Source organism: Cinclus cinclus, chromosome 6 (genome assembly GCF_963662255.1).
Source record: "Cinclus cinclus chromosome 6, bCinCin1.1, whole genome shotgun sequence".
Taxonomy (NCBI): Eukaryota; Metazoa; Chordata; class Aves; order Passeriformes; family Cinclidae; genus Cinclus; species Cinclus cinclus.
This window is the reverse complement of record NC_085051.1, coordinates 19662783-19687437: the sequence shown is the minus strand read 5'-3', so window position 1 is coordinate 19687437 and position 24655 is coordinate 19662783. Positions and strand designations below refer to the sequence as shown.

The following is a 24655-nucleotide window of genomic DNA, read 5'->3' as shown; positions in this document are numbered from 1 at the left end:
AAGTGTGAAACTGTACTATTTTTAAAAAAGTGTAATCCATTTTATTATTTCTCAGCAGAGACGCACAATAGCAGAGAGTAAGAAATCAGATTTGGCATGCGCCATGTAAAGCCTTACGCTGTATATAGATAATGCTATTGAATAAAAGCAATTTTGATACTCATGGAGACAATGACTTGGAACCTGCTTAGGTTACAACTGATCTGCAATGGACAGGTGATTTTTCTTTTCATAGATGGAGCAGCAAAGACCTCAAATGCATTTTAAAATTAACAGTATCTGTAAGTTTAATAAGACCAAGTGCAAGGTGCTGCTCCTGGGTTGAGGAAAACTCTGGTGTCAAGACAGGCTGGAGGGTAAACGGACTGAGAACAGCCGTGCCAAGAAGGATTTGGGGATTCTGGTGGAAGCGACTGGACATGACCCAGCAATGTGCACCTGTGGCCCAGAAAGTCAAATGCATCCTGGGCTGCATCCAAAGCAGTGCGGCCAGCAAGGCAATGGAGGGAATTCTTCCTCTTTACTCTGTCCTTGAGAGACCCCTGGAGTGCTGCATCCAGCTCTGGGGTTCTCAGCACAGGAGGGACATTGACCTGTTAGAGGAAGTCCAGAGAATAGATCACAGGGCTGGAGCACCTCTCCTATGAGACCAGGCTGAGAGTCGGGGTTGTTCAGCCTGGTGAAGAGAAGGCTCTGGGGTGACCATACTGTGACACTTCTGTAGCTGCAGGGGATCTGCAAGAAAGCTGGACAGGGACTACTTACAAGGGCATGTGGTGATAGGACTAAAGATGAAAGGGAGTAGTATATTTAGTTTGGATACAAGGAATAAATTCTTTACTGTGAGGGAGGTGAGGCACTGTAACAGGCTACTCGGACAAGTTGCAGATGCCCCATCCCTGGAAGTGTTAAAGGCCATTTTGGATGGGGTTCTGAGAAATCTGATGTACTGAAAGGTACCCCTGCACATGGCAGGAGAACTGGAACTAGATGATCTTTAAGATCATTTCGATCCCAAACCATTCTATGTGATTCTATGACTGCTACTGTTGAGCCAGCTTATTTACACCTCAAACATTTCACAGCTTGCTATAGTGAACTGGGCACCAATTACTGCATGCAACGTGGGAAGAGAGCACACACCAGGCACCTCACATGATGGGGACACTAGACAAGCATGTTTCCTTCTTTTAACTTTACAAACATTTATGTTTTAAAATGTTTCTCAGTTATTTTATAATCTTAAGTGAGAAAACAGGATGGAGCAGAAAGAAGAGTTGACATTTTGTGACAACGTACAGATAGAACTAAACTGCACAGAACTTGAGCATCTTTGAACTAAGTTGTTGCCTCAGAACATTTCCAAGCAACAATCAAGCAAAGTAACTTTATGCTGCTTCACAGCTACAAATCTCAGCTCAACAACAGATAATAATTTATTCAGCTAATCAAAACTCGATTGCTTGCATGTGACAAGAGCAGCTCTTCAGACAGAAACCACTGCATGCAGATGCTGCATTATTGCAAAGCAAATCAGTCTCTTCCTGACTGATAATGAACCACCTTAAACTCCTCTGCTGTTGGTAATTTAGGTAAGGGATGCCATAGCCACATCACAAAGCACTCTGAAACCAGATTCTTTTGATGAATGTGTGGTGAGATGAAGCATTTCAGTAAAGGCTTTATGTGAAGGAGATAAAGGTTTTAACTTCAATTAACAAAGAAGGATTGATTTAACAACGTTATGAAACACAAGTTCACCCCCAAGAACTGATATAAACCCAAACCCTGTTAACTCTTACAGTTATTTTGGGTTTGTTAATTGCTGTTTGGGCCCTACAGCATTTTCAGTTCTGTTCCCAATGGGAAAGCCACTGCTACCTGCAGTCACTCAGCCACCTCAGCACTGAAGGCAAATGCATCATTTGCTGGTTCACAGAAAGCTCTGGAACAAGGCTGTCTAGCTTTCTCTTCTTTTTTATCCTGCTTTTTTATCTAGAAAAAAGCTAGCACTTGAGAAATGTTGCCACTTTAAAATGCACCCAACAGTCCACCATGCCAGAACTTCTCAAATTCAAAACAAGGCAACTATTTAATTTACTGAGATATGATATAAAACACAGACAACTGCAGAGCATTCATTGCACCTACAAAAAGCCCTTGGCTCACTCTTACTTTTGCTCCCTGTTTAACAAGGCAGGTGAAAGAGTTGCCATTCTTAAACTGCTAATGCACACAGAGAAAAAGAGTCTAAAATGTGGCGCATTTTAAAGGAAGCAATTCTATCTTTTTTTTTAAGTAAAATTAGCCCGGTAGGAAGCATCAGGGGTTGCCTCCAATATAGTAAACTATAAACCATTTACATAAGTAATGTTTACACTACAGTTAGCAGTAAAAAAGAAAGGACAATGCTGGTGCAAAAAAAAGCCAAGAGAGTCTGCTGCCATGAAAAGTAAATGGCTTCTGTCTAAAAGGGTGAAAAAAGAAAGCACTTCAGAACTGAATTACCGTGAGTCAGTGGCCTTTAATTCTTGCCAGACAGTAAGGCCCTAAAGTAAACTTTCATGGTCCAAGAGTCTATGTTTTAGTCCTTCAAAATCATCACAAAGCAGAAATGTCAGAGGAGAGCACAGACAAAACCCTTGGTTTCTAGACATCCAGTGAAGCAGTTTCTCACTAAGAAAAATATTTTAGAAGTTACTACTCACTAAACAACCCGAACAATAACATCATACTAAAGGACAAAGTAAGTACAATTTCAGAGTTGTTGAGTTACTCAGGATGCAAACAGGCAGGACAGAACACCACCCTTAAGGCACTTCAGTAGCAGTGCTCCTCAGGAACATCTGTCAGTCTGATGGGCTACAATCCCTCACTCCATTCTGGGATTCTACCTACCTGTTCTTTTTCTTTCAGTTGTGCCACTGATTCCATCCAGCTGTTAAACCTGTCCAATTCCAAGCTCTACAACTAGGCTATTTACTGACCCTCATCAAATGGATTAAATAATTATCACCACAAACCCTCTTGATCTCCTGCATAAGAAGCTATGAAACATAAGCAGCTATTGCACTTGCCCTTACTCATGTGTAATTGAGCTTCAAAGGAAACATTCACCATGGTCACTTAATCACAAATCTTATTACAACTACTAAGTATTTGGTTATTTAATCATGAATAAAAACAAGAGCTAATTCCAGTTTGATATTCCAAGTTTGAGAGCCATCTGATTAAGTGGCAAAAAGATCAGCAGCTGCCTTATAGCATCTTCCAATTAATACAGATGCTCATTTCATGCATTGCTTAACATTCAGCTTTGCTTAAGAATTCTGATGTTTTTACCTACCTGCAAGAAATAATTCCTGGTCAAGCAGGAGATGACAGGAAGCGGCAAGAAACACAGAAGGAGACTTAAAAGCATTCAGTGATTTTGAGATGTGACTAGAGCTTGTGCTGCTCAGAGACTCCTCATCTGGAGATATTAAAAAGCCACCTGAACATGATCCTGTGCAATTGGTTCCAGGTGGACCTGCTTTAGCAGGGGAGTTTGACTTTAACCTTCAGAAACCCCTTCCAATTCCAATAACTCTGAGATACTGAGATTCTGTGACTCCTCTTGTTTTCTCTCTAAGCATTTAAAGTGCACTAGATGGAGATGTAGTGTAAAGCAGGGCACCACAAAGGTAGATTGTTAGTCCTGTTTACAAGGAAAGTCAAACTCTCAGATCACACTCTCAAAAAATGCCACAAGCCTCACATTCCCACCTTTTGTATAGATGTTAGCACTACTCAGAGCTATGGAGTATTCAATCTGCTGTAATTATACTAGTTATTTTAACATACTGCTTTTATATTAATATATTTATCATTTACCTTTTCCGTTGTGCCTGTATCACCCTCCTTCCTGCTCACAGGGGATCACGGAGCACTTCAAATTCGTCAGTATTTGACAGCTAGCTCCACTGTTCCTATCGACCATTTGTCCGTCTTGGGACATACCCATTTGCAGCAGAGGCTTGTCATCACCTCCACCACTACACACAGACAATGCCCGAAGTTCACAGCTACCTAACCCTCTGGTAAGTACTCTTTGAACCTTATCACAGCCACTCCGCACTTCCTGAAGCAGCAGACAGAGATTTGATGACCTAAAGATTACAAGTTCAGCTCTAATACTTTTGAATTGTGTTACAATCATAAGGTTGTAACAAAATCCTCAGATGTGAAAAAGTGATTTCAATGCCGGAGTTCCCCTTTTAGGACTTCTTTTATTTTATATTCTTAGGTTTTTTTAAAGTGCAAGATCACTAAATCACTTACTTGCAAATAAGCAACTAATGAATACTTATCGTCTTCAAAATGTAGTGAGCTTTGATACAAGACCACTTCACAGCTAGTTAGCTCACACTGGGTATAAGCTGTTCACTAGCAAGACAGAATACAACTTATCAGCAAGGGTAACTTCTCAAAACTAAAAAATGCACCTGGCTAACAGCTACAGATTGCAGCAACTGAGATGCCTTCACCTTTATACGTTAGGGGCAAAAACTACAAAAACTTGTTGCAAGTATGTAATGCTGGATCTTAATACCAAGAATCTGAAAGCACCTCCAAACATCACCCTGTCCCTCATCCTCCGTAGAATTACTCTTAGTCTACACCTGGCTTTAACTGATGCTTTAAGAATCATTTTCTGGGGCTACTGAATATTAATTCAAAGTCAGTAATCTTTACTGATAGGTAGGATTAGTCCTGCACAAGTCCTAGCCCACTGCTGTATTTCCAGATCTCAACTGGTTTAGACAATCCCTTCTGAATGGGGCAGATTTTTTTTTTTTAACAAAACATCTCATTCTTCAGTGCAGTGAGCTCTGCTTGTTGAACTGAAAGCCTGGCATTTAAAAGGATAGGAACCAGAGTTACTTTGTGCCCTTTGTTCCTGTACATGAAAGCCATTCATTAGACTGACCCTGCTGAGTGGTTAAATCCAAGCAAAATGTATTCAGCTATAATAACTGTACTATCATAATAAGCACTTATTAAATACCTTATAAAGATTGCAGAACTCATTGTCTCTGCAAGACTTTTTTTCTCTGTCTTTTAAAGTGGCTACTAAAGCTGGTTCCTTATTCTTAGCAGTGTGGAAGTCATGATTTCAACTGCTCTCACAGCAAACCTTAACACAAGGTGAGGACACATCTAAATTCAGACTGTCACCAGAACGATTTGAGTTGTTAGCAACGACCACTTAGTACTCAGTTTTGCCTTTGCCTCTATTATAATTCTGGGACTTACAAAGGGAAAAGCATGCACACATATGATCATATGCCTTACTATATCAACTTGTAAGCTTCCTGTAGAGCAGATTCAAAGCATGCTCTTGATTGAGGGCAAACTCCATAAATTACCTTTGTTTGTTTGTTTTTTTTAATCAACATACAGCAACAAATCTAGAGGCCTGAAATATACCCTACATCAAAGCGGGCAGGACAAAGGCAGTCTGACAGTCCTCATTTGAGGCTTCCAAGCATATGACATGGCTTTGAAGCTGTTGCAGTCCCCATTCAATCCACCTCCTTCCTACTGCATCCTGTGCCAGCAAGTGTAGGAGTTTTTGCACTCAAGAGCTTCTCCAATGACAGACCAACTTCCCTCAGACACGACTTTGGTTTCAGTGGGATTTTTTTCTTCTTTAAATACTTTCCAGCCCTCAGATGTAGTTGTTAAAAAATCCTACCTCTTTTGTAGCAACTGAGTGCAATTACATCAGTCAAAATTCACCTGCAGAAAACCTAGCTAATCTGCCTTTGTTCTTCAAGCGTTTCAGTTTCCTAAATGAAAGGGTTTAGAGCACACTAAAATATTCTTCGCATGATCTAGGAAACCCGGGCTACTAATTGCAGAGCGTGGGTTTCACTTGGCATTCCTGTGAAAAGCCTCTTTCTCTCTCCTCCACGGCCCTGTGTAAGTGATCATTACGAACGACGCTGCTCCTCAATTTAGGGAGCTCCAACACCTGTTGCAAGTGAACACCAGAGGGAGCAGTAAACACTTGTCTTGTAAGAAAGCTTCGTAGTGGAGATGGAAAAAATAAAGAAAATAAGGTTCGGGGAAACTTAAATATGGTTCCTATGGGCGGCACTTTCAAACTACAATATACTGCTGATCCTGTTTAAGTCCCCACCAGTGAAGAGAGCTAGCATGCAGATACAAACACTTTGAATGATGCAGGCTTAGTTGCGCCACATCTCCCAGCCTAGCACTCCACACCCCAATGACACCAGATCTATAAAATCTTCTGAGACTATAAAACATTTATACAAAACCCTGTGTGCATTTAAAGAGATTAAACGGAAATGCAAACATACTCAACATAGAACAGATACACACAGAATGAAATGTGACAAAATAGGTCATGTTTATTATACACAAACACACAGTTCCACCTCCACAGGATAAAAGTAAGAACATAGTTAAGAGATACACAAGAGAAGATGAAATCAAAGACTAATATGCTAACATATCAGCAATGAACAAGTAATTACTGGATTATCTCAAATGTTATTCTACTTGCCTGACAAAGACAGTTAAAAATGCTAGCAAAACCAGCAACAGAAGCATGGTCACAACTGTAATCAGAATACATTCCCACCTCATGCCTTCATCCTTGCACTATGGCATGCAGCCTACCAGGTGTAGGAGTTCCTACAGTGTTTGTCACCAGGACCCTGGCTTCAGGAGTGCCAAAGGCTTCAATTCCCTTACAGAGAAACAGAAATGTTCTTACTGGATCTACTGGACTCTTGGATTAAACTGATTTCTCAGATTGCCCAAATGCAAGACACAATGTTCAGGAACATGAGAGTTAGCCTTCTGCTGTGAAACTGCAGAAAAGCTCGGCTCACCACACCATGCTGAGTGCAACCCAGGACTGCAGGTATTACAAAACCTTCAATTCTGATTGCACTGGGTTCCCTGCAAGCACACGTGTCTCAGGAAAAAGAGACAAAACTGACCTTTAGTGGAAGCCTGCTTGGCAGGTAGCTTCAATACCTGTCTGGGGAACCCTAATTATAATGGACCATTTTCATGCAGCACTACATTTAACAAAGACATTCTCCCCCATAGAGACTTGCTCTGTCTGAAGGACGATCAGAGCAAGGTTTAATGACGATGGATTGCTGGTGATGAAATGAGCTTTTTATTACCACAGTTCTGGATGTTCCTACAGACCAGCTCTTGCTAGCCAGACCAGGAGTGTGCTGGCAGCACATCCTTACAAGCATGGATGATGCCCCATTGTTGAGACATCTATACAACCCAGTCACAGCTTTTAGCATTGACTCAGAAATCTGCTTTACCTTTATGTTTGTGTTGAATGAGCAAGTGCCAACCAGAAACAGAAACAAGTGAGACAGAAGTTTCAAACGTGAGAACACACTGCCCCAAGGCTATCCACACTAGCCCAAAGCTTACACTCTTTAGCCCTTGGATTAACACAGATAGCCACTGATTCACTGTGTGACACTATTTGCTCATAGCTGAACATACAAATTTGGCATCTCTCAGAAGAGCGACAGAGGAAAATCTAGACTCCTGGGTGTTTGGTATGTCTCTAATTCTGGCTGCTGTCATGCCAGGCACTTAGCGTGGATGATGTGCCATGCTCTGAATCCCCACCATCTGTTGCTCGTTAGCTGACAAAGGCAGCACATGCCATCTCCCCACTAGCTGCTGCTCGTTAGTGACAAAAGCCATTCTAGTTCACAATGTTCTCTCTGTAATAATCTAATACAAAGATTATTATTATACAAAGATCTAATACAAAGAGCAAAGGAAAGAGGAATCAGAGATGACAGAGTAAATTATGAGCTTAACTAAGAATATTAGAGCACTCTTAAACCTCAAGATAAGAATTCTTCCAAGAGCAAGACACAGGTCTTAGCTCCAAAGGAATTGGTCAGCAGGTAGGTATAAAAGCCAGCACTAGAGATAATCCATTTACCTCTAAATGTTTTGAAACATGCAAGCACACATTTCTAGGCTCTTACCATTCAGGCTGTCTATTTTGGAAAATTTTGTATCTCCCATATCTGATAAGAGAAAGAACTGAGTGCTGACAGCATGCAGCTCCCTACCTGACCAGGGCAAGCACTAATCCCAGGTATCTATAATGCCTGGTATGCAGCCAGAGGAGGATTAAGGATCTATGCAATCAATCCCCCCAAACTTCACAGGAAATTCCTGTTGGTAAAGATCCTGCATTTGTTAAGAAGAGCCTCAGCTTCCTTTATAAATCATCTACACAGGTGAAAAGCAGCAGTAATAGCAACACTTCAAAGAAATGCTCAGGACAGATACTGGACTACACAGGCTGAGGAGCAGTCTGATGAGAACCAGAAGACAGGGAGATGAACAGTTCTTCACTGGGAGATACACTGAGGATAGGAGTTCACTCAAACTACAGAGAACTGGAAGTACTCACAAAACATTCACATTGATATGGTAAATTAATCTTTTTCAAGCTCAATTAGTTGCTTGGAGGAAAAAACAAAGCAAGGTTGTTCTTCAAGCAGCAGTTCTTATGTACAACAATGAGAAGTCACTGTCTCAGCTTACTCACTCGCTTCCATGCCTTTGCTCAATGCTCCTCCCCAGATAAAAACAGGTAAAATTTTTCAGTCATCATATCACCATTAGAGAAGGCAAGAGTATGAGAAATGTTCTGTGCACTAAACAGCACAAAGACAGCTGGCATGGGACATGTTAGCATGACAGGTAAAGGCACAGAGGACCCACAGAAGACTACAGATAGTATGTGGGTTCTGGCAAGTGTGGGACATGAAGGAAAGGCCATAAGCAAAGTGACATGGTTAACAGAGATGGTCCTGCAGAAGAGGAGACAGAAAAGAGACAAAAGGAAGAGGTAAGACATGAATGGACAATGTGCAGGTAATTCTGTTTTGCATCTTATTTCCTCCTCACACTCAGACCATCACTCTTCTATTTGCTAGCCACAAAAAATGAGAAACAGATCTGGAGTTCAAAGTTTTCCTGCTCAAAGGGGGACAGACAGGATGAGATGCTACAGCAACAGAATTGATAAATTATTGTTGGACATCCATGTTCAACCATAAGACAAATCATAAGAGACTTTCCACATAACCACACACGTACATGACTACTTCCTCATGGTCATGCCACAATACAGCATATTCATCTTCACAACAAATTAACCCTGTAACCAAGCTCCTACTCACACACAAACATTTTAATGTGAAATAGTTACTTGATGAGGAATCACAGACAAAGCAGCTTAAAGTACAGCTGTGAGTAGTAACACACTGGGAACTCAGCCATCTCATGCTGCTAATGCAACTCCTATGGCTTTGTGTTCACCATCAACAGTTCAGCTACTGCAAAGCAAAATCACTGCAGAAAACAAAGAACTCTAATTTTGTTGCAAGGTAAGTTTTAGGAAGTAGAGCCCTGTTCCAATGGAAGGAAAGTAACTAAGTGTAGACCAAAATTATTTTAAAAATAAAAAATTATACCTATAAGGCTGTTTTACAATGCCTTTTCTCTGAGCTAGGAACAAATCTAACACCAGATTTGGTCTGTATAAGCCCATCCAACTTCTGATTACTTTATAATGTAAAAGACTGGTTGGAAACACTGCAAATGTGGAGATTCAAATGAGTACTATCTCCATTCTGTTTTGGCTTATCTGACCTGTTAACAGCAGGCCAGCATAGGATTCACATCGATTACTCTCCCTGCAAGTCTCTTTTGCATGCTAATTTTACATTTGTGAGGGTGATTCAACCAGCAGATAGATGTATGGCAAGAGGAAAGAAGAGTCTAATTATCTCCATCAATTTGTGTAGGATCAAAAGGATGCTCATCCAGGAAACTGTCAGCCAATCAAGCAGGATAAAAGTATTTGAAAAAAAACAGGAAGGACAGTTCTGCAGCAACTTAAAATTCATAGTTGAAGCATAGCCTACATCACCGAGGTTTATTTAAGTCTGTGGTGACAAGAACAGCTTTTATGAACTGCCATTTTACAGCTATTTATATTTTATTGTCAGTTTACTACTATCTGTAATTCGTCAGACCCAACTGATTTTGGTAAGGAAATCTTTGAACAGAGAGTCACAAAGCCTATTTTCTTTTTACTGATTCCTGAGTAAATACCCAGTCCAGCCTTCATCAAGAAAATCTTCATAAACATCATCTAATTATATCAAATGAAACAAAATTTATGCAAGGCAGAAACTGACAACAGTCTTAAGAGATACAGAAACTCCTGGTGTGTATCCTTCAAATGCAAGGAAGTACTGTCATTCGGCATGTTTTAAAAAGAAGAAGCAGCACACTGAAAGTCATGCCAGCAGTCTATTCAATAGCCAAGTAATGAGGAACCTGAGTCCCACAGCTGCTGTCATCAGGAACACCTCACTGAAAGGTACAAGTTGAACTTTAGATATTTTTATTCTTGCCTAAGCTTCCACTGATATAATTTCTGCTAGGGTTTAAACAGATATGCATGACACTGATGAATCCTTGTAACACGCCTATCCTTTAATGCTAACATATAAGTGTGAAAAAAAATTAAATTAACCTGTCTTCAATGTTACAACACAAGCCTGATGCCTTATAAAGACTGCAAAGCATTAGTTACTTCATAAAGATAGTTTTAATTCTTTAGAAAGCGAGCAAAGCTCACTGGCTTAAAGCAAAACTATATATGGAGATTTACACAGCACAGTTATTAAAGCCCCATTATTTAAAAGGGATGGATTACTGGGGTTAAAGAAGAAGAATCAAGTTTAAAAAAGCAAGAGCATTTAACAATGCATGTATTTCTAGTCAGGTAATTTGAAAGAAGCTATTCTTCTTTCCTTCTGCTCTATCAGCAAAGCTGATAATGTCTTGGAAATGTCCTGGGAAAGGTAAGCTTCTTATAAATTCAGTTTAAATGTAATGAAAACCTCTGTAAAGTACACACATAGAGAAATCACATTTGCTACATGTAAACATCTCAGAAATTTCTCAGCTGCTCTAGAATCATATAAAATTTGATTTTTTTCACTCTCAACTGGATTTCAAATCACAACATTATGCTACAGCATAATTTTGCTGTCTGGTTAACACATGTAGGCTAGAAAGTTTCATGTCATGACTGAGTAACATTAACTAAGTCTTACTTAACACTAAGGAAAAGATGAAATCACAGACGAGAACCAGATCAGACTTTTTAGCTCTCTAGAACTAGAAGTTCTTTAGGAAGGATTAAAACTTTAAAACACATTAATTAGCAAATTAACGTAGCCTATTTTTTAGCAAGTTATTGTTAAAGTTAATGGAGTTAAGAATTGCACTTTGATTGGAGAGAACAAAAATCACAGGATACACTCAATAATTTTGAAATGGAAAGAACTATGTTTGATGGTAGTGAAGGTCAACTTACAGCACTGCACCAGTGTGCTGAAGCAGTACATGCACGATCTCTAAAAATCACAGAACATCATGGAAGAATCATAAGTCAAGTCCATCTCAATTTATCCATCTCCCCAAGGGCTGTATTAAAACTGGACACTGAAGAACATTAAAGACCTGAAACAATAAAGCCTAACTGTTTTTTCCAACAAGATATAAACGAGGAAAGTGGCAGCAGCTTTGTTCCTTCTCTAACACAGAACACAGCAGTAACACTAGTTAGCCAAGCCCTGTGATCAAAAGCACGATAAGGTCACAGCAATGGTCACTTACGGCATTCCTTCTCATCACTGTCATCAAAGCAGTCTGGCAGCCCATCACACTGCCAGGCCCCTGGGATACAGCGTCCATTACTGCACATGAAGTTTCCAGGAATGTTGCATTCATTGGTGAAGTTATTCCCAGGCAACAGCTGGCTGTCTGCGGCAAATGAAAGAGAGGTAAGTTCATTGAGTACTAACAAAGGCAGCAAAAGCTGTCACTGAGCAAGCTGTTTACTAGTGGTTGAATGAAGATGAAACAAACGGACCTTGACCCTGGTTATTTTGTCATTATCCTATCAGTATCCTGAGCATGGTACTTGGTAGCATTTTCATTTTCTTAAATTCTTATTTTATCTGTTCTCCATTCTCTGAGACTATTTTGCAGATTTCATCTTGCTATTTTCTTTATAGAATACACATGCAGCCTCTATGTATACTCAGGTCAAAGCAATGTTTGTTTAAAAATAATTCTCTCTTCTTCACAGGGTCAGTCTATACAAAAGTAAAACTGATGAGGCTACATGAACTCAGCTTTATCCTCCCCTGCTTTTGTCAGATTAGTACTTAACCTGCAGAATACTTTGTTGTTGTTAGCCAAGGGCTAGGCACAAGGTAACACAGTGACTAATTCATACTAGATTTTCAATTAAGTTTAAACAATCAAAGTTAGATCAAAGTGAGAATTGAGCTTCTTGATGCTAATACAGTCCCCTGGCACACATCTGTCCACAGGTTAGTAAGGCAGCTGGCACGCTGAGTCTGCCGGGTAGAGGGGGCACAGTAGCAGGATACTGGAGATCCAGAGAACAGTGAGAGAAAGAAACCTAGAGCTTTGCCTTCAAGGTTAAACACAGCACTAGTCAGATATTTTAATCTACCATTTTCTCACTTCGTGCATTGTCTTTTGGAATGCAGACATCACAGAAACTCGAACTTCAGTGAAGGAAGGATAATGACACTCAATGACTTTAATAAGCATCAAAACGGCATGACCTGTCACAGAGCTGGGGTGAAGGTGCAAGACAAGGCAGATAGCGAGAAAAATAATATTCTTCCCCTTGTCTTCCTGTCATATTCCAGACTAGTCCCAGGCAATATGCACTCGAGTAGGCAAAAAAGCCCCAGAAATACAAACCTTCCCAGGTAAGGATGGAGGAGTCACAAAAAAATGTCCCCCTTGCCAACCTGCATACCTTCATGGTCTAGAAGCAGGAAGAACAAACTAAGCTGACATAAAGCTTAACCATTTACCTATCATTTATCTATTTTGAGGATAAGTACATAATTTTTTTAATTCTGGGGAATGCAAGAGCTGTAGTTGGTTCCCTCCACTGCCCATCCATATGTCATCTTGCTTCTTGTTACTTTTGCAGTCCAACTCCTTCCCATCCCAGGAAGGCCTGAATACCAAAGGCAAGGAAAACTATTATGAACACACCATGGCAAGTGCCCCATTCTTCAGTGCTGCACAGAGCACAGGGCAGATCACAACTACCAGCATTAGAAGTTTCAGGTAAGACCTTTTGTCCTAGCTAATTCCTGAAGTCCCAGAAGGACTCTGCTTTGTACAGACATCTCTGGAGAACACATCTACCAAAATAATAAGTTTTATAGCATGATTAGCTCATGAGGCTTTTCAGAAACTTCTGAATCAGCCAAATGTAGATTGTTCCCTTCCTCCCCCAAAATGTATAAAAATGCTCCATCCATGACACAGGCCAAACTGCCAAGTTTCACATCACTATTTCAAAAGACACGAGAGAAATGCTTCAGGGAGGTACTCTCTTTAAGCCTATGTCTCTCTAAAACAATGTATTTCCTTTCAAATGGCTGACTTTCCTGGGGATGTGTCAAGAATATGCCAGCACAGAGCAGATGCTGCAATGGAAATTTGCCCTGAGCTGTTAAAAGACAATGTAGTTCAGAAAAAAAGGTGGAAATAAGGTCTCCAGAGCCACCTGTAATTCTCCTGCTGTATGTAGCACCTTAAAGAAAGAGAGTGACAGCCACCAAAAAGCATGCTCAGGCATGCAGCAGGCAACTAGACATCTTTCAGCAGTGCCATTCAAACCTCAGTTTCATGCCCTGGATCACTACTCTTCCCAGGGAGAAACAGCAGGCTTGCTCTCTACACTGTTACAACCTACAGCAGGCTGGAACAGGCTCAGGCAGGCAGGCTCCTCACTGCCCCAGCAGCTCCTGGGGAAACGCTACACCCAAACTTGCTTCGTGCCTGAGACCCTGACTTTAAATGAGCAAAGGCAACAGTTTGTCCTTGGCTACTCCTGCCATGAAACAGCGAACAGACACCGTGCTGCCAGTCAGCAGCCCCAGGCTCGTGCTGCCTTACAGCATCACAGCTGAGCTCTGCACTTCAGTGCTCAACCAGTGAGGGCTTTGGTGTTGTTTATGGAGTTTTTTTTTCCCCTTACAACAGTAACTGAATACATTCGGCTCAGTCTTTGTATCACTGACATGTACCTGCTAAGTAATGACCAAATGAAAATCACCACACTCAAACGGCTGCAGGGTAAAGCTCCCTGCATGTACACAACCATTTATCAGCAAACCACTTCAGTGCATGAACACCACCCCTGCCTGCAACTGGAGAACGTCTAACACAGTAATACAAAATTACAGAATGTCATTGTCAGATGAAGATAGGAAAGATACCTCGGTACTCTTGGCAATGTAGAGTTCAGTCAAAGTACTAGTGTCAAGCTAGTTGTAAGGCACATAAGAGCTTCAACAGCAAATTCTCCACAGCCCCCCCAAAAACAGTTTCAGGTCAGTATGGTACTACTGGGAGACTTTCCTGGTAATTTTCTTAACTTTCCTTAGAATTTACAAGTTCTCAGATATTATAAAACTGAAATGTCCTGGCTAAGAATAAATCTCTCATATAAAACAGACCTTTATTCAAGCTTGACAAGAGAACTAGAAATTACCAAGGGTTTTGCTCTCTCAGAACTTAAGCAACTAAGACAGTACATCTAAGCAACAACATCAAAAAGGTGCCAGTCTCATGGCATCTCACCATTGCTCTGCACTACATTCTACTCTAACTTCATATATCTCTCATTCAACCTGCTGCCCCCTTCTACATGGAAGCAGCACCTATTTAAAATGCAAAGTGAATATTTAAGTGAGACTTCTTGACTTGGGCAAGTTGCTAGGTAAGAACCAACAGCCACCTGTCCCAGCAGCAGAATTGCCTTTGCCCCACAAAGCATCCTGGTGCTCCTGAGGAAAAACATAAATGGATGCATTTCAAGCACTCTTAACACCTGTGCAGAATAATCAAAGGTCAGCTCCTGTCAGATCTACTGCTGTTATCTTGCTGAAAAGTTTCAGCCACGATCTCAACACTCCTTTAATGAAAATATTTTAGACCAAGCTACCTAATTTTAGAATTTTTAGAGTTTCAAAAAGCATGAACCAAAAAAAAACAACTTCCCTAAAAAAGCATTATCAAGTTCCTTTTAACAACTCCTTTAAATAAATGCCATACTTCTATCCTATTAGACTGAAGCAACATTCCAGGAACAGGTATCAAATTTTGTTACCCAGTAAGTTGTTTACAGGATTTCCTTTGTCATATATTAATCTTATCCTCAATACTCTCTTAAAGCAAGGATGTATTATGAACCCTTCCACCAAATAAACAGAACATAGTGGCAGATCAAGATACTTGCAGACAGCCCTACCCAAGCTTTACTGCAGAATGGGAACTCTGACTCAGTCCACTTTCAAAGCAACCAAACTTCTCTTAAAACACAACCTTCATCAGCTCCTAGGAGAGTTGCATGTTACAGAGAGCAATTTGAGAGTAATAGCCAATGAAACTTGTTCTGTGCATTACTCCATGTCCAAAAAATCCATTGGTGGATAAAAAACTGTCAAAACAATGGCACATGTGGAACTGTTTTAAATTGTATTACTCCTTCTGCTTCCCTCACACTTTGTGAAGGAATCCACTTTTTTAATGGATTTTAAAAAAAAAACCCTCAAAGAAATCCTCAGTGTGGTCCTCAGCTCCCAGCCCTCAGGAATGCGATGTTCCTGCCCACGGAGTGCACAGCCCAGTGCAGGACTGCACAGGCACAAGGAGGAGCAGTGGAACAGACACAGAACAGACATGGCAAGGACCAAACCACACTGTGTCCATTTTTCTAACAAGGTCCATAAAGATGTCAGGTTTTGTGTAGCCAACTTGCTGCATTGCCTATTGGCGGGGCAGAAACTCCTTCAATCTGGCAGAACTGGCATTCCAATAGTTGACATATTTACTCTGCAGCCTCTTTGATTAATTTTGAATTCAACCCAAAGAGGAGCTACAGGGATGTGTTCAGTTAAGTAAAGGAGGAAGGAAAGAAGGGGAAAAGTAGTCCATTTTCACTGTAACACATTGCTCACTTTAAGCAGCACACCATCTGGGCTGAATATAAAAAATGGACTCGTGTTTCACTCTGAAAGGGACTGAGTAAGGAAAATCAATGTGTTTTAGCAGCCACTTCCAAAAATGCTGGTATCTAAATATTTAATATTCCCCAAAAAATAATCAGGGAAAAATAAATGAAAGGACAAGTCATACTGAACAAGCACTTCACACTGTATTAAGAAAACAAGTCAAGGATATCCTTCACAAAACCACCTTTACCTGAAAGCACTCCAGAGAACGGTGCACATTACAGAACAGATCACTACTGATCACACAGCTCTGTATCAGAAAGCATAATCAGTAAGAGCAGGCAATCAGCCTGGCCAAGGAAGTCTTGAGGAAGAAATACAGGACACTTATGTGTTCGTTGCCCTCATGAAGGATGTCAGTAACATCAGCCTTATGGCAAAAAGGATCTATCACCAAGGATGAAACATGAACTCTTCGCTGCCAAACCTTTGGCATGTCTTTTGTGGGAATTATGGGATCGTCAGGATATTTTCAATGGATTGCTGTTTAAAGCTTTTCATACGTGAAGAGAATTATTTTGATCAGGCTGGTATGTAGCTGTGAGGCTGAAGGGTTACTGATGATATTTTCCTGTCACACCATGCACACATTATACTCCATACTCATTTTTAATTTCTGCTTAAACCTTTGCCAGGTGTAAATCCACACCAGGTTTGATTTAAGCACATCAGAAATCTGTTTTAACTTTACTGAAATCTGCAGCATGTTATGAAAACAAATGGAGAGAGACTACAGCAAGTCAGTAACTGGAATTTGCAGCAAGATGGCATCCAAAAGACATACCTTCAATACATGCCAATATTTGATCACCAGCAAAACACATCACAACTGAAGAAAAGCCAGCAATATTAGCAGACTTGAACAAACATTTTTTCAACTTCCTCTGTCATCTTAAAAGACTGCAAATAAGAACTGTCAAGTGACTGGTAGGCTATTACAAGATTTGATTCCTCAGAGCACACAAAACTACTTCCAAATGCTTACATTCAGGTCCAGTTGCTTCTTTGAATTTAGTCCCTCAGGACAGATGTTTCTTTTCATACTTCTTTATGTTGACCTGAACCATGTGACTCACTCAATGCCTAATTTACAGAGATCTACTAATGCAGGTGATGCACTCAAAGGAAGAATTTAAAAGCTGAGCACGAAGAAAGTGCTTTGCCTATAAACTTCAGTTTAACATGTGCATGCACAAACTTCACTGGCAATAGCAGCATGTTGTCAGCAAGATAATACCAGTGGCATTAAGGTAGACTTGGATTAATGCTCACTGCACTGAAACAGAAGACAGAGACAATTTGTGCTTATGGGAAGTCAGGACTCAGGCAGCCACCCAGAGACTGTGGGACAGACTTGCTCAACCTCTTTATTACACTTCAACCCTTGTTAAAATGAAAACAAGGCACAAGTTTTGAAGAGGAAGATGCCAATGCTGAATTCAAGAGCATAGGGTAAGATTGCTCATTAACAGAACCAAAAAAGTAAGGAAAATACATCAATGAGGGTGAAGTTAACTTTCCATGTCTCAAATAAACACCTTTGATATTACCCAAAAAGTCTTTTGCAGCTCAATGTTCGTAAGTGTATCATGTAAATCAGCAAAGTGCCAGTCTTCAGTTTGATCTGTGCTTTCCTAAGCACCACTGCCAAGGTCCTTGCCAGAACAGAAGAAAAGCACGCCAGCACACATTCAGGCTGGCTTTGGGAGGTAAAGAATAAGACAGGTGCTCTCTTGCTCTGCAGTGAAACCTCTGACAACACCTAAGCCATCTGCCACAAGTAAAGGACACCTGCCACTAATTATCTGACAACTGAAATCCCCTTGAACAGTTTTAATCCCTATCCTCCCCTATCCTCATTTAAGCTACCTGATGATTACAGTAGTTATGCTATATTAGAAGTTATGAGAGTTATTTGTAAAGGCAGATTGGCAGTCCCACTGCAGTACAAGTGTTAAAAAATGTTCCTTCACTGAAGCAGCAGGCAATTAGTAATTACTCAAGGAACTGCTCATTGATCACGTTCAACTTCCCCTCCTTCAGTTTTCCGACTGTCATCCATGAGATGCAGTATCTTTGGTATCTGGCATTTCCAAGATTTAAAATGGGTAAGTCCTAGCAAAAGATCAGAAACTCCTATGGTAACTTCAAATTAAATGCTAAATATTACTGAGGCAAGTCAACGACAACAGGAAAACCAACCCTCAGAGCACTAAAATGGATAGCTTCTTTTAATTTAGACAGAAAACCACTGCAGTGAAGAACACAGACTAGTATTCAATGCCCATCATTCATCCATTAATTCCTCACTGCAAAACCTGCCTTTGTTGAACTGGAGATCAATTAATCCATCATGGTCCCCACCATAAATAACACAACATGCATAGAACAGAGTATCTTCCTCTAAATACCGTACAGCATTGGTTGAAGCAACTAGCACATTCCCTGTAGTAGGTGGCTGCATTTCAGCACTTAGCCATGTGAGCACCTTAATGAAATATAATCTCCTAAGCCACTCCCTAATAAACAACCATTTTCTTTCTTTCCTTGCAACAACGTGCAGGAAGCAAGCCAAAGTGAACAGGCTTACTTTAATCCTGCACCCTTTGTGGCTGGATTCTATATTTGGGGGACTGGGCATTTCACTAAAGCTTCCACATTTGCTTGTCTCATCAGCAGTGCAGCTGCTTAAGTACACACCAAAAATATATCCCTGAAGTCGGCAAGCTCTTGGAGCACTTAGTGTGGTAGAAGGGAAAGAGGCTGTGGGCCATTAACAGTGCAGAGTGAACACAGCTCCAAAAGAGTACAGGTTTAAACAGAAAAAGGAAGCAGGACAGAATACTTGAGATTACTGAACTGGGTGCACCTCGAAAGACAAGCATTCCCCAGCAAGAAGGTCAAATGGAGATTTTATGCTGTTCTTATCCAAGCCAGAGCTACCCACACTGCTTCCTTAAGGAAGCAGCAAAGATAAAAACATTTTATTTTTAATAACTTTGAAGGACACCAACTATGTGAAGTCTAACAGAGACAAGTGCCAGATTCTGCACCTGGGACAGGACAACCCTGGTTGTGTGGACAGATTAGGAAATGAGAGGCTGTAGAGCAGTGCTGTGGAAAGGGCCCTGGGGATCCTGGTCTATGGGAAGTTGGATCTGAGTCATTGTGCCCCGGCAGCCAGGAGAGCCAACCCTGTCCTGGGGGCACCAGGCACAGCAGGGCCAGCTGGGCAAGGGAGGGGATTGTCCTGCTCTGCTCTGGGGCAGCCTCACCTCGGGTGCTGGGGGCAGCTCTGGGTGCCACAATACAAAAATGACATAAAGCTATCAGAGAGTGTGCAAGGGAGGGCCACGAGGATGGATTGTGAAGGATCTGGTGGAGGAGCTGGATAAAGAGTAGCTGAGGTCACTTGGTCTGCTCAGCCTGGAGGAGACCAAGGAGAGACATCACTGCAGTTTGCAATTTTCTCCTGAAGGAAAGAGGAGAGGCAGATGCAGATCTCTCCTCTCTGGTGACCAGTGCCAGGACACAAGGGAATGGCCTGAAGCTGTATTTAGAGTAGGTTTAGGTTGAGTATTAGAAGTTTTTTTCACCCAGAGGTGGCTGGGCACTGGAACAGGCTCCCCAGGGAAGCACCAAACCTGACAGAGCTCAAGAAGTTTTTGGACGATGCTCAGGCACAGGGTGGGATTCTTGGGGCATCTTGTGCAGGGCTAGGAGTTGAACTTGATGATCCTGATGGGTCCCTTCCAACTCAACTTTTCTATGATTCTACACCCTGCTGCTATACCACCACCCTAAGGAAAACATTATTTCTGTCTTTACAAAAACAAAAGACTAAAGGATTTATGCACAATAATGCAGAAAACCTACAACAGATCTTAGGACAGAATTTAAGTTTTATTATTCCCGTCTTTCATTTAACAATACACTTGTAATTACCTGGCATCAGGTTTTTTTTATCAAACAGATGTACCTATGAGAAATTAAATGGGGAGTAGGGGTAAACAAGGAGATTATAAGCTCATGTGATCAATCACACTACTCCAATTTCCCAAAAAAATCCCAGGCCAATCTGACATTCTGCCCAGAAAATACTGAGATCATGCCTGAAATGTGACAGCAGCAAGATTGAGTCTGATTCATTCAGCATCAAATTTACAGGAGTAACAAAAGTGATTAAAAAAACCCCTTCCATTTAATAAGAAGCATTTTATTGTTTTTCTAACGATTGGGAGGGGCTAGGTTTGAATTTCCTCACGTGATGTTCCACGCCAATGAAAAACCTGCCTACCACAATTAAGTTTCCCAATCAGAATATTTGCTTTCAAAGATCAAAAGCTTTTAACTGCGCTTTGAGACTTGCAAGGACTTCTTTTGCGGTGTGCAGATGCAAGAGATCACAAAAGACTGCTGTTAACCACATTTTCTTGCTTAAAAAAACAAATTACTTGCATTTCGGGGCCTTCAGAGAAGGTGGTTAGCTGTGCAAATTCAGAGAGGTTCAGCCTTACTAGATGGGCAAATTCATCTAGGTCTTATGCATAATGTAAGAAAAATCCCACAACTGTTCTGTCTGGAGAAAACAACTGAATTCACTATTAGGTTATTTCCCCACAGGCAAGTGGTACTTCAAGCTGTTCTGTCATGTCACATGACAATCACTTAAAGTGCTTCTCCAATGAGAAGTAATCACAAGGACTGCCAGAATTTAACTGTGAGGCTGTAAAAGTGTTAATTCTCTAAAAAAAAATAACTCCATTATGTCAGTTCCTCTAGGAGCATTTCACTATGGCAGGGGTTAAAGTATGCTCTAACTTATAGGCATAAAAACCACTGAAGTCCTTTGGAACTGCTGGCTGATACTGGACACACTTCCCCCTCTTTTACATCCCAGTATACAAACCCACAATACGCAAATCTGCAGCAGTACAAAAACACAGAAGGGGAGAAAGTATGCTTCAGCAGGATGCTAACAAAGTATCATCTTGCTTCGTCCTCAGCGCTTTTAACAATCTTTAATACTTAATATTTCTGTAGTCTTATGTCTCACCATACAGATCAGACACAGAACCAACCTTCGTAAGTGAATGCGTGTTACAGGAAAAACAAACACACAAACAAACAATAAACAGACATAGGTAACTGGCAGGCAAATAAATGTTTCAGCCAGCAAGGAAAAAAAATAAATTGACCACACAAAATGACAACCTCTGCACCTACAGAGACCATAGAATCCAAATCCATGCAATGAAGACAATGTGGAATTGTACAGCTGGTCAGGGTAGAAACACCACGTCAAACTAGTCTATGCTGCTTTCTGTACCATAGCTGTGATTAGCTAAAGGTGATTAGCATGCCATCAACAGTCCAAGCTAATTTAAATCAGAACAAATAGCCTCATCTTTCTTTAACCCTGGCTATAAATTCCTGTCTTCCTCTTACTATCCAGTTGCACAAACTCCACCACAGGTGAGCAACAAGCTTCAAAAATAAAAAAAAACAAAACAAAAAAAACTTAACCTAGAGCCTGTAGTTATCAGTGTTGTCTGAATCAACCCACCACAAAGTTTCAAGAGCTTACACAGAAGACAGAGAAAGGAACATGCATGCCCCCTCCAGATTAAGAACACAACAAGGACTGCAGCCTTTTCTCAGGCTAAGTCCAGTAACCTAAAGCAAACGCTTCTGCCATTTTCAACTGCAGTAGGCACCACTTAGTCTCACAAAGTTGCTTGTCTTTAACAACTATGCCTCAATTACTTCTTTAAGCAGCAAAGTTTTCAAGAGCACTAATTGCTTCTTGGTAGATGTATATCAATCTTCTCCAGTAAGGAGAGCAGCCTGTCAGAACCAAACATGCCACTCTCTTCCACCAAAATGTAAATGGTGAAGGGTTAGGGTTCCCACACTGACATCTTACTGGTGTCACAGGAATTTTCCTGTACGACTACCCAGGACTCACTCTGGCAGTCACACTCCTACTATCAGAGACACTTCCACTGCTGAGACTGAAACACTTACACAGTTGGTGGCTCCAGTGACTCAATGGGTGCACTTGACTCTCTGCACAAACCACACTCACACTGTCAGACAAGGTTTCCTTACCACATTAACACTGGTTTCCCATAGTACAGTCCCAAATCGCTGGTTTCTTTAAGTAATTTATTTGTGGTGCATGACACAAAACCAGCTTGAGGTGATGCCTCTGGAGCGGGAGGCTGAACAAAGGCATCCCTGTGCTTTCATACCCTCAGTCTGTGCTGCAGATAGTCTGGGGTCTTCCTGCAGAGCCCCTGGCTCCCGCTGTGTCCCAGTGTCTGATGCCACAGGTCCCTGTGCCTTTTGCTGTACAAAGGGTCAGCACCAGGTCACAGCCCCTTCCTTGTCTGGGGCTCCCAACATTTCTCCTACAAGGACACAACCCGCAGGTCCCACTGCAGCTGCACACCCAGTACCTGCTCCGAGTCTATTCCTCAGCACTGGTCACTGACAATTTCAAAGGTGTGCTAGAGACAAAAAGTGCAGGGCTCTGAAAGCAAACTACTGTGTAATAATGGTGGAGAAAGCAAACCAAGATGAACTTGTGGTAATCATTATCTTCCTGATGATAGAGATGGCAGAGGGACCTTCCCTTCAGCAGAGTTTGCATTTAGGATGTGACAGCACATCGGGGGGAAGATAGCTGTGGCACTGGTAATGAGGGGAGAACCTGGCCTCTGACACTACATGAAAAGGTCACACCTCAAAAAAAAAAAAGCCTGGAAGAGACAGATGCATGTGAGGCTCCATACAGGAACCAAACCCAAGTAAGGCCAGGATGTAGGACAGAATAACAAAACAAAACATAAATGCTACCCTTAACAATAAAAAAAGCCCTCATAACCCTTCACTCAACAACACTGAGCTAATTTCCAAGTGTGAGGAAATTGATGACAGATAACCATGATTTTCATCTAGGCAAGAGACAGATCTGCAGACTTCCCTACCCTAGGAAAGCAACTTAGCTCCTGCTTTGAAGTCTTGCCCTAAGAAAAGAAAACAAGGAGACCAGAAACCTCTCTCCTGAGGTTCCTAAAAAATCTCGAAGAGGAATATTTTTCTGAATACATTGAATCAACAGCTAAAATTAGGAGAATTACCAAAAGACAGTCAGAGTCAAGGAAAGGCAATAGTTGCTAGGTGGTGCAACACACTAGCACATAGACAGTGAAGATGGGATAGTATTCCTAAACAGAAACTTCACCTAGAAATAGATGATAACCTCTTCAAATACATGTAAGTCCAACAAAGAGGTAAGAGTGAGTCTGAAAAGAGGGCATACATGAAGGCCATGTGTACTGGGTGACAAAACATGATGCAAAATGAACTTAGAACAACCCTGACCCTTTAAGGAGAAAGACAACTCATTGCTCACCAACTTCAGAATGCAGAGTTGGACGTTGTTAGAAAAAAAAAATCAACAAAACAAGTCAAAACAGAGCCTTGATTTCAGATCATAACCAGACTGGGTTATAATCAGCCAATTTTCATCTACCCTATATATATGAAACCATGACAAGCCATGGGGTGGCCACAGCAATCAGACTGTCCAGGAGCTCTCACCACTCTCACAGTATTTTGGAGAATCCTGCTAACATACTGGTCAAATTTAACCATAGGACACAATCCTCTTCAAATGTCATGCCCCAGGTCTACTTGAAGAGATTTTACCATTACTTTATAGTTGAGAGGTTTCTTCTTATAGAAGACTGTGTATTTGCCCTTTTCTTGTACTTCTGGTCACATGTCCTCCACTAGGTAAGCCTCAAAGAGAGTTAAATGGGGGCAGAAGATGAGGCTCATGAGTGACAGATGTATACAAGTAATGGTTATTTATTTGAAGTTGGAAATTTCCCATCATCACTACCAGAGACCTATAAAATAATAATTTCAAGGGAAAAATAACAGCTTTTATAACCACTTACTTAAAGTATGATTTTCTCCCATTCAAACTGAGCTCTTTGATGTGCTTTATACAGCAATAAAAAATATTATCCAGAAAGTAAAGTTACTCAGTGTTTGCTGCATGGATTAGACTGCTGCTGCTTTCTGTAAGCAAATCAAAACCAGAAGAATAAATGTCATTTGCATTTTGTCAATAGAAAACATGCTGTTAGGCAGATATATGGCAGGGATTATATTGAAGTGAGGGTCTCACTCATTTGACTGGAGTTTAATTTCACCTTATGTCTTTCACTTAGTGTACCAGAAGCCATAGCCAGGAGCAGTAATGTTGTTTCCTGTAGAGGAAGGCAGAGTGCTTCCATACAACAGGACATTAACATGGGGAGCACAGTGGGGCTGTCCAATCTTCCTGCAAGGTACTGCTGACCAATTCCTCCCAGCAAATACTGCCACAGCGAGATGCCATTCCA

General features: G+C 41.1%; 1 protein-coding gene across 1 annotated transcript in view; it reads right to left on the bottom strand.

The window, feature by feature from the left end:
* LDLRAD3 (low density lipoprotein receptor class A domain containing 3) overlaps positions 1–11878 on the bottom strand; it is a 64594-nt gene extending 52716 nt beyond the window's left edge. The window contains exon 1 of the mRNA XM_062495243.1: positions 11776–11878. Within this exon, the coding sequence (XP_062351227.1) occupies positions 11776–11863 (88 nt within the window). The 5' untranslated portion in view covers positions 11864–11878. The remainder of the gene's footprint in view (positions 1–11775) is intronic.
* Positions 11879–24655: the final 12777 nt, after the last annotated feature.